Genomic DNA, 11,970 nt, shown 5'->3' on the forward strand with positions numbered 1-11,970 from the left:
TGGTCCGTAAATTATTTTTGGTAACCCGTTTTCCGTGAAATTGTATCTTTTATTCCCTGGCTTCAAATTTCACCAGAATTCGACAGTGCATTGAATCATCCAAAATACATTTAAATAATATTGATTTTATATTGAACAAAATTTCACGCTCTAGGTTTTTCCAGACTCTTGCTCGTTTTTCTGTAGATCTAATTGTCATATTACAGAGTTGTGTAATGAAAGTACCAAATAGTCATTTTTGGTTTCAAATTCTTCCTGCCTAGAAAAATTACCGCTCTGAGCAGATGGGCCCCTTCGTTACCATTTAGAGAATATATTCCATTAAAAGGCAAGGTTCAGGGGTCATTGGCCTACCCACAGTATAATAATTTAAAAATTTGGGGATTTTTTTCCACACCATTTCTTTTATGAAATGAAATAGAAGGTGAAATGCCCTTTGCCACAGCCACTATTCCCCTGGAAAAACCTTCCGGATATTAGAAGATTGGCCAATGGAATGACAGCCGGAGTAGAGAAAGGCTCGGTACAATGGCGGCCCTCTGCCTCTGTTCGCCGCCGACAATGGAAATTAATGTCTTCCAGGTCCCCGACCTCCAGGGAATTGTCCTCCTTTTGAGGTAATTGACACACAGGACTTCTGGAATATCAATGGATATTAGCGCTCGATCATTATATAATTTCGTTCAATAAAATATAGCATTTAAAAAAAACAAAATGATCCAATAAAAAAAAGATCATACCTTACCTCAACTCGATATTATGAATTAGAAATATCAGTGTTAAAAGAAACAGAAATGTGTTAAAAAGCATAACATTGATAATTAAACCATTTAGTGAAGAAACCTGGATGATAGGGGACAATCTTAGGAAGAAACAACTGTTCAAGAAAGTGGATATTAACTGCGAGCGGTAGGAATATTAACAAGTGGAAAAGTCTGAGACAAAATAATTAGAATATAAATAGAAGGAAAGAAAATATTTTGAATGAGATACAGAAAATGGGTTAAGAATTTTTGAACTATCATCTTGAAAAGTCAACTTCCTCTTCTCTTAAAAGGTCAACAAGTTGCTCATTCATGATCTTTAATTTAACATGTTAAACGGAAAAACTCATGTTAAATAGAGAAATATTTCCTTCCTTTAGCATGTTAAAACGATATAACATATAACATAGTTGAGAGTCTGTTACTAGGTCTGTAAAATGGAGAATGACGTCACGCAACGGACCAGCTGAGCTCGTCACCGTTTTATTTGTCGTGTTAGGTTAATTGATCGTATTTTGTGTTTTGATTGTATTAGTTTTGTTTTGGATGTTTTTAAAACTAATAAAGCAATGAATGACAATAATAATAATGTAATGACAGTTGTCGATTAGCTCATCTTGATTCTCTTCCTCACAAAGAAAGAAGATCTACTGAAACTCAGTAGTCAAACTTTTTGCACAACTTCCACTTTTCACTCACTTTAGGCTCAAAAAATCCGCTTGGAGCTCTTATGCAGTTAACCTTTAGCAGGACTTGCTGCTCACAATGCTATACTCGTAACATTTAACATGGTAAAACATTTTACATTTAACACATCTTGAATACCCCTATCGTTATTTAGAGGCGTCCTTGCGTGGTGGAAGCGCGGTTATTGCATAGAGGCCAAAGCGATTTGTTATTTTGCTCCTGCTTGCCAAATCTTGCTCCTTTGAAACCGTCTGGATGACACTGATTTTCCAGCATCTTGTCCAATGGGAAAAAACCTCCAATATAAGAGGGTAAAGGTTACTTGAAGCATCTACGAAATAAACAGGTTAGTTAAAAGGGAGTGCCGTTAGGAATCTGCTTTGGGTTCAGCTCTGTGGATATTTAGTGATTTTCTGGTTATTCTCGAATAGAAGTAAACGAACGGAAAATTATTCCGGCCGTTTTTCTGAAATCCTCCCAAATACATCTGGCTTGGATGGATTGTGTAAAGAACCAATTTGTGTAGGAGCCGAGTGAGCTGAGGATCGCAAATCTTCAATTGTGGTACACCTAATTCATTATTAATTTTTGATTGTAAGAAGATAGTCCGGGTGGCGGTCAGTTAAGCTAAAAAATATTTATAAAAACTATTTTGTATTTTTATTTTACACCTGAACTATCTTCTAGCAATTAATAGTTTTAACATTATAATGTTTTCGTTTACTGGTTAAAATTTAAGTGAATATTATATTTCTTTAATATAAATACATTTTATCCTATTTAAGTCTAATTTTCGGCCAATTTGGCCATCCTCAAAGACAATCTTAATACAATTTTAGAACCACATCCGTTTTAAAAAACTTTATTCTGTCCAGGTTATTAATTTCAGTCCACAAATAACTCTATTATGTCAATCATTGACATTAAATTAAAGATTAAAACTTTTAACCACAGTCAGTGATAAACTTTTGATCACAGTATCACAACTGTTTTAATTTTTAATTTAATGTAGAGAATTGACAAATTTGAGTCATTTTCGGACTATATTAATAACCTGGGCATAGTAGCTTTCATAAACTTTTATTAAAATTAATAGGGTTTTAAGATTGTCCTTGAGGATGTCCGAATTGGCCGAAACGTCGGATTTATAAAGAAAAATATATGTTTTTGAGATTAAAATTGGATACAATTTATTTATTTAGACAATTATTATTATAATAGTACAGATATTTTGTAATTAACTTTTCTTTTTTTTTTACTTAGTAAGCTGGTTTTTTAATTAATATGTGTATTTCTCTCTGCACATAAGTTATAAACAAAGTGTGGCCACACTGTTTTATGGCCAATAAATGTTATTATAAAATTAAAATTGCCTTTGTAATTGTTCTAAAGGGGCCTAGTCCCAGAATAATTAATTATTCTTCATTTAATAAATAACTCAAATACTATCCAATTATAGTCTCAAAACTTTATTTCTTTTATTCGTCCAACGTTTCGGCCAATCCGGCCATCTTCAGGGACATCTCATTACCACTTTGCAAACATATAATTTAAAAACTCTAAAACTTCATTCAGGCTATTCTGCCCAGGTCAAAACATTTATATCTAATTTGTTAATTATTCATTAAAAAAACAGTCAAAAATTATTTCTCTGCAAACACTATTAATAAACATTTATCACCTGGGGTGATCCAATATAATTGGATAGTATTTGAGTTATTTATTAAAGAATTACCAGTCTCAAGAAAATATTAAGATTATAAATAAATTCTTCATTTATTTATAACCAGTCTCAAGAAAGGTTATATATAAAGTGCATTTTTTTTTGTGCAACTCAACTCGAACTATTCGAGAAATAACCTTAGTATAAAACAGTTATCGACTACACTGAAATTATCTTGCAAATAAATAATGAGTTATTTAATTATTTACAGTAAATATTTATAATTGATTTTTAGATGGCCTGTTGTTTCATTTGATGAATATCAATTTTGACTGCTCTTCGTCTAAATTATCATTCTAGATTATTTAATAATATATCAAATGACAGAAAACATCGGTTGCAGATTCACTGACGCAACCACCAGCTGAACCTTGCAACGTGGAAGGTCTCCTCTGCCTCAGTGCCTTCAACGGTAACTATTTTCATCAATTGTAATCAAAAATATCCATGTTTATTTCCTCATAACTCTAACGTTTCGGCCATTCTCTAGGATACATATTAATTATCAATTTCAATTATAATCTAATCTTTAAAAATTATTTTTAAAAACATTCTGAATAATAAATTATCCTTCCTTATTTATATCACAACTAATAATATCATGAGAAGGTTGCATGCCGTTTTTCAATTTCAGGCGCTTTTTAAATATTGCTCGATTAAACTATTTTAAAGTCTTCCCGTTTTAAGCTAATATTTCAAAAGTGATATAGGGCCGTCGCTCTCCGGGTGTTTAGCGGAGTCTGAGTCTACAAGGCGATAATCCGCCCGACTCTACTCTATGGTGCACCTCTGCTGCGTCACCTCTACCAAAACACGCTTGAAAAGCTGCAGAGCTATCAGAATTCCGTCCTCCGGCGAATCGTCCGTGGAACTACTCTACAGAGGGCCAGAGACACCACCATTCACCAGGAACTCCAGCTACCCTCTGTGCCGGAGTATATAGGCCGAAGGCACATCAAATTCTTTGAAGGACTCAAGGTCTGTGGCAAAGCACAGTCCCCTTGGTAGACGTCCTCGCCGAGGGAAGGACTTCGGGCTCTGCAGCTTGAAGTCATCATACCACCAACATCACCAGCCGGAATAGCCCCTCCCCATTTCTTGTAAGCCCCCCAGCTATCATGCCACCAATGTATAACCGCCTTCAGGGGACCATTTGCTCATCTTATAATGCCATACGGCAAACCAAGATATAATGTAAATTGTATATGTATAATGTATTGCATTATATTATTATGTATTATGTAATCATATAAAAAATAAAGAGGTTTGAAAAAAGAAATGTTTAACGGCGCGGGTCCGGCGGGGAAGTATAGCCTTTTTTTTAGTGTTACGATCACCTCTTGTGAGATTGTGGCATGTCGTTCATCGACCAACCTACTCGCTATAATTGTCTGTTTGAAAAGTCAGAGAAGTAAGGCTACCATGGAGGGTGGGAGTGGCGGGTTTCATGTCGTTAATAATATGTCTTAGTCGATTAATCTATAAAATATGACTAAATTAGACAAACACTATGCAGCAATTTATTAACCTTCATCATATAGTGTTAAATCACCTATTTTTATCCAGTACTTCACTTATTATAATTTTATTCAATTTACAATATCTATTAAAATCTTATCAATTACATTATCAACAATACGGGGTAGGTACCTACAATAAACTGTAGATAAAAGGTTTGTTATATGGTGTGGGTTTTTATAGTGTGGACAATATTATAGAATAGATAGTGAATGGTTTTTTAAAATTTTAAATAGAAAGGTTTTTGACTTAAATAAAGATATTGACCTGGGCAAAATAGCCTGCAAGGAGAAAACAATTAATGTGAGAGGAAATTTATGTTGAAGATGTCCCTGAGGATGGCTGGAAGGGCCGAAACGTAGGACAAATAAATAAATATATAGTGTTGAGACTATTTTGGATATTAAATTAATTAATTGATAAATATTACCTGGTCTCGAAAAATTTTGAAATAATATAATTAAATTTATTGTTTATTGTGGGTGCGGGGAGCTGCAACTGAAGTCTCACATACTAAACTGTTTGCCCCTTCTATAGTCCCTCTGTCTGCTGGTGCAGAATAAAGATGCGAGTTTAGACAGAGCCTATTATATATTAAGGCTACTTGAAATTTTTGTTTTTTTTTAATTTTTCAAATCCCTATTGCCAGAAATATTACATTATATACAACAAAAACAGTACTCTTGTGTACACGCTATTTGAAGTCGCTTCTTTTTTTGTTGCTTTGCTACATTTTCGATTAAGTAGGTTTTGAGGTACGATTATGGGTTGTATTGAGATGTTCATGATGTCCAAGTCTCTAGATTTTGGGGTACACCTAATAGCTAACACTAAAAAAATTAATGACTGTGTTGCACATGCATTCAGAGATGTTTTGGATTTGTTGCTGGCGTTAAAGTCCTAAACAGCGTGTTGATAGAGGTATTTGGCCACCATAGAGACCATGGCTGCACATGCCGAAGATGTTACTATTTATATCGGTAGCTTCAGATCCTCTACAGCCCTGGTGCAAGCAGAAAATGATTGCCAGAAGGTCATGGGCAAATTAAACCGGGTCAACATTAAAGTGAATCCGGCAAAGATCTACGGCGTAGTGTTGGCTACGTTGCCAAAGTAAAAAAAATTATCATTGATAAGTTATTCTAATAAGTGATGTTATTACGCGATAAAATTAAAATTCTCATAGTAAATATAATTTTCTTGAGCAAAATGGAAGAATCAATTATCCCCACCTGTCAATTCTGATGGTGCAAGAATTCTTGGGTTTATAAGAATCCTAACTTTGAACCCGACGTCGGCCAAGACTCCCATTGGAGTCCTATACTGCCTAACCATGGTTGGGGGTCAAAGTTCTTCATTTTGTGGGACCGCCACTCAATGAAAAAAGTCAACGTCACAGGCCGGATTCGAACCGGCACCGCCAATAAACATCAAATTGGTAAGACTGTGTCTTAACCACTGAGCTATGGGCGGCCCCAGTTCCATCTTTGAGAAGTTCTGAAAATTTTCCTGTTTAAATTCTAACGTTGCTGATGAAATAAAAAATTTCAAAGAATTCCTCTTCGAATTTTCCCAGAATTGCAATAAATGAACTCCGAAAAATAAAGTGGATATGTTTTGTACATAATTCCAAAATGACGTATCATTCGAATAAGTTGTTATAATAGGGGTATTCATGATCTTTGGTTTAACATGTTAAAGCGTGTTAAATGGAAAAACTCATGTTAAATCGAAAAAAATTGTCTTCTTTTACCGTGGTAAAACGGAATAACATTTAACATGGCTGAGAATCTGTTACTTGGTCTGTTAAATGGAGAATGACGTCACACAATAGACCAGTTGAGATCGCCGCCATTTTTGTTGTTGTGACAGCTCAGTTCTTTCGTGTGTTTTCCCTGTTATTAAACTAGAATGGATAATTTTAATGATACATTTGAGAAAAAAAAACCGTAAAAAAACCAATGTAATTTGTAAACGCTCGCCAAAAAAAAAAATCTCACTTGGGGACATTTGTCCCAGAATAAAGTTATTTTTTCATTTCATTTCATAAGCTAAACTTTCACACAAATTCCACTTTTCACTCACTCTAGGCATGTTGTAATTAATTACTTAAATCAAAACTGAAGTAAACAATAACATGAGGGTCTGGAAGGATGGTTATAAACATAAAGGCTTATACAACAAATTGCTGAGAAAATCCGCTAGGGGCTCTTATGCATTTAACGTTTAACATGACTTTAAATAGGGCTGCTCACAATCTTATACTTATAACATTTAACATGGTAAAACATTTAACATTTAACACAACATCATGAATACCCCTAATATTATATATGAACTGAGCCATGGTTTATGTTTGGCCACGGTGTCATCGAGCCAACGCGAGTCGAAATTATAAGACTCTTTATTTGGCCTCCATTTGACCGGACTCCATTGCCCCACAATTTCTACTCCTACTCGTTTCAAGGCCTAAAACAAAAACAAAAAATTTAACATGAAGAGAAATCCGAATTACGACGCTCTCTCCAAATTGGTAACGCCGCACGTGCTCCCTCTAATTCCTTAGTTTACTTCGGGATTAAACTCGGCGAACTGAAGGGATCTACTGTTTACTGTAATAGTAAGTCCATTTTCATTCGAGGGAAAACATCTGTTCAGGCTACTCTACTGTAAACTTGAGAAATGCCATAGAATCCCAAATACAGAACTGCTTTTATTTTACCCAAAAGTATTGTTACGATAGTCCTGGACCAATTCTGAGGGGGGTTACGTGCTTTTAAAAAATATTCTACTAAATATACTTAAGAACCTGATAGCCCTGATGAAGCCCTGCGAAATTGGGAGAAACGTTGGATCATTATAAATTATTTTTTTACAATTTGAGTTATTTAGAGCGGACCCGGACTATCTTCTTTTCATAATTACACACAGTCAATAAACTTAATAACTCAAAAACTTAATCTTCAAATAATTTAGAAATATTTCTGTAATTTCGTGGGGAGAGTTATATCATATTGCAACTGTTGCCTTGGATCAATCCTTCGACTTCGGGAGCCCCCCTTAGGCACACTCAGGACACCTCTATATAGTAAATAACCATAAATTTGGGGGGGGGAACCTGTGTTGAAAAACTGCATGGCCCTCGCTAAATCACCTCATTGCAATAAAAATACTGTTGCAGCACAGTGTAATTAATTTTTATTTTTTATGAAAGGAATATGGTCCTGGTGCGGTCAAAAAAACTCAAATAGTAGAACTGCACTATTTTATGTGTAGTTCTACTATTTGAGTTTTTTTGACCGCATCCGGACCATATTCCTTTCATCTTTACACACGGTCAATCAATAATCTTCCAGTATTTTATTTTTTATGTTTAATTTGGTTACATTGATCAAGTATTGAGGAATTAGAATATGATAAAACAATAAATTATATTTTTATTGGAAACGGAAATAATAACAAACAAAAAATTTGATAAAAGAGAAATTTAAAAATACAATACCTCACAGCCCACAAAAGCTTATTAGACAAAAAAAAATTACTTTTATAATTTAATATAAACAAACTTATACTAAATATGCTGGTTTATAAGTCAGTTAAAATAATGTTGTGAAGTATAGCTATCAAGCTGACCACTGGAGCGCTGTTAGGAGTTCAGTTCTTATTAACAAGAAAGATTTATCAATAAATATGTCTGAGCTTGAGAATAAGTTTGAAGATTTTTAGTTAAATTAGCTTCTTTAACTTACTTCAACAATCACCCTAACATTTGAAAGTAAAAATCAGACAACATCAGGTTTGTTCAGAAAACGGAAACAATAACAAATAAAAAATTTGATAAAAGAGAAATATAAAAATATAGTACACACCAAAAGACGGAAAATGAGGGAACTGCGAATAAAATGAAGATCTAGAAAAAGGGAAAATAATGAACCAAATAGGAGTTGTATAGTAAAGAAACAAATTATATATAAAGTAATAAATGTTAGTACAAGCCAGAATGAGTTAAATATAAAAAGAAAAAGACAGATAAAAGATAAGGGAGAATATTGTGGATAATAGATAATAGATAATAAATAATACATAATTTATTCTAATATAGATATTATTTATATTATAATAATATATTGACTAGTTAGAAATGATGAATGAATAAAACTCTTCTTTGTTTAAATTATATTTTATTTTATAACAATGAAACTACATGTCGGGGTTGTCACCCCATCTTCAGGTTGCTAGAACAAATTCTCAAATAACAACTCTATCTAATACTAGATAGAGATGTTAATCAAGTAATTATTTTATTTAAAAAATTAATAAATAATGTGATATATTGTAAATTTGAAAATATGTTCTAGCAGCCTGAAGATGGGGTGACAACCCGGAAACCTTTTTTCATTGTAATGTAATAAAATATAATTAAAACAAGGAAGAGTATTATTCATTCATCATTTCTAATTAGTTGAAAAAAAACAACTCTTCCAGTAGAAGATATTACTTTAAAAAAATAATATATTTATATTATAATTCTAATATTGGTAATATTTATCTCATATTCCCTTACACTACCATTTATTGTTTTTTTATATTTATATTATAACTCTAATACAGATGATATTTATATTGTACTAATATATTTATATTATAACTCTAATATAGATAATATTTTATGTATAATTTTATCAATTACTTGCCCTTTATTTTTACCAGCGCAACGCATGAATATAATTCGACATTGATTTAGTTCCCTTCAATGCTTACCCAATATCACATGTATCTCTGCTATCATTGTTTCAGAACAACTGAACTATCTGCAACCGGCTTCCAAGTCCCAGCTGGAAGAAGATGAAGAAGAGGGAATGGTCTGCGATTGTCCCAAGGATTGCAACAGTCATGAATACGTCACGGAACTGTTTTCTGCCTTCGGGACCGGGTAATGTATACTATCTCCGACATCAATTTCATTTATAGGACGGTCATATAAAAAAAAAAGTTATTTTTTATTTTAAAATTTATTTATTGGTATTTACAACTCTATTAAATATATATAAACAATAAGTAAATTTGATGTTAGTTATACAATGGCATGATAGAGACATGTGGCGAATCTATTCATTGATAGAATTCCAATAGCATTTCTAGAGAAGATCTCGAGGACATCTTATTTTCAGTCGCATACGAAGATAATCAGCTAATGATGGAAAAGCCAGGTTAAAACAAGGTTTTGGTGATTAGGAAGTTTATCACGAAAGAATTGGTGTCCGGTTCTGGCCGAATTGGAAACATACGGAACATTGAGGTCCTAATGGATGACTTTGTTTGTTTGTTAGTTTTGAAAGGGCGTTTAACAGCCTGGTCATCAACCCCAAGCCCGTTGGTTGTTGGCTTTGGTAAGGCCTAGTTGTTTTAGTCATAGCTTTGGTATGGTGTACTGATCCGCACCAACTATAATAAAATTCGTGGCAATTATAATTTGTTTAATAATCATTACGATATTGGAAAGGATGGTGAAAAGCAGATAACTGACTGTTCTAATTTAAAAAATAAGGCAAGTTAAATAGATAATTATTATAATTAAAGGTAGGTTATTAAGTTAGTCTGATGGATGAATTTAATGACTTTTACAATTACAGATCCGTCGTTTCTCAACGCCATTGGAACATTTGTTGGTATCCCTAACTGGTTCAGAGTTGATGTGTAGTGACGACATTCTTCAAAAATGTGTTTGACGGTCAGATTGCTATTACATTTTGAACATTTTGGAGGTGCCTCTCCTGTTATGAGATGGATGAGTGTCAGTCGGGTATGTCCTATTCTGAGTCGGGTGATCACTACTTCTTCACGGCGTCTACTTCGGGTTGATGTAATCCAGGACTTCACATCTTTCTTTATAGATTTCAACTTACTGGGTGGACTTTCATCCCACAGGGCCTGTCATCTTTTATTAATAGATTCCTTTAATGGATAATGGATGACTTTATTTTTGGAAAAGTAAGGAAAGCTAAGGAATAAGGATTGGATACGTGAGGAATGTGATGGTTTAGTGCAGTGATTTCCAAAGTGGGCACCCCCTGGTAGGTTCAGGGGGGCGGTGATGGCCACAGGTGCATTTGGGGGCCGATGAATAACTACAAGTTGTCACGGTGAACAATATTACTACTGACTATAATAGAGCCGAGGATTACTAAATTAGTAAACACACCAGGTTCATCCTTCTCATTAAGATGATTTCGAATATTTTAACTTTTTTTTGTATTACATTCTATTCTGATTACAATAAAGAGTTTCATAATTTCAAAGTTCAATGTTACTAATTTACACCTTTCTTTCCTATGTTTTACGAAAAAGGTAGACAAATTAATACCTACATATTTCCTATTAATTTCCATTGAAATTCTTAAAAATTTAATTTCCAGGGCGCTTCGTAATATCAGGAAAAATATTTATATTTTTATATTTAAAAATAAGGGAGCAGTAGGACAAAAAACGTGGTGATCCACTGGTTCAGTGTAACCCAAAAACTCAAATGGTTTAAAGGGATTTAAACATGAAATTTACATATGTAGTAAAATAGATGCAAATAAACACTAATTCAATTTAAAAAGGAAAATTCTATAAATAATAATAAACTCAAAATTCCAATAAAAAAACTTTAACTCTTATCCAACTAAAAACATTGTATTATGACACGAAAATAATAACTATACCTTTCTTTTTACATAAAATGCTCATGATACGCTAACTATACTAATCTTTTTTACATAATAATTTCAATTCTCATTTATGTCTATGTTTTGTTCATGGCAGCAATTAAATCTTCTGAGACGTAAAATATATTCATTTTACGAATAATGGAATTTTAATGAGGTAACGGTATAGCGTTAACGAACTGCATTCTTTACAATCGATTTCACAAGAAGGCTAATGCAATTATATAATGTATTTCATCATCATCATATAGCATACTTTCTGACCACATTATATTCTCATAACTGACTAACTTTTAATTGATTTATCTTATATTAAATTATTTATTTCATGCCTTATATTCAGGAACCCTCAATTACTAGTCAAAATTGATGAGTCTGCCAAGTATAGGTAGGGGGAATAAAAATTGACGTTAAAAATAATTAACAAAGACTTACGAACTGTCTATGTACAAACAACCATTAAATCATTATATAAACGGTTATTATTATTAACGATTATATAAACGGACTATCAACACGAGACTTACCAGATACGAGACGACGTTTACGAAGGAGCTGGAATAGGGAC

General features: G+C 33.1%; 1 protein-coding gene across 1 annotated transcript in view; it reads left to right on the forward strand.

The window, feature by feature from the left end:
- The window catches only part of LOC112211575 (uncharacterized), a 42,775-nt gene that overhangs the window by 16,364 nt on the left and 14,441 nt on the right, over positions 1-11,970 (forward strand). Inside the window, exons 4-5 of the mRNA XM_067047585.1 lie at positions 3,518-3,586; positions 9,490-9,625. Of these exons, the coding sequence (XP_066903686.1) occupies positions 3,518-3,586; positions 9,490-9,625 (205 nt within the window). The remainder of the gene's footprint in view (positions 1-3,517; positions 3,587-9,489; positions 9,626-11,970) is intronic.

The sequence above is a fragment of the Halyomorpha halys genome, unplaced genomic scaffold, assembly GCF_000696795.3.
Source record: "Halyomorpha halys isolate HHAL.00 unplaced genomic scaffold, Hhal_1.1 Scaffold1146.1, whole genome shotgun sequence".
NCBI classification, from domain to species: Eukaryota; Metazoa; Arthropoda; class Insecta; order Hemiptera; family Pentatomidae; genus Halyomorpha; species Halyomorpha halys.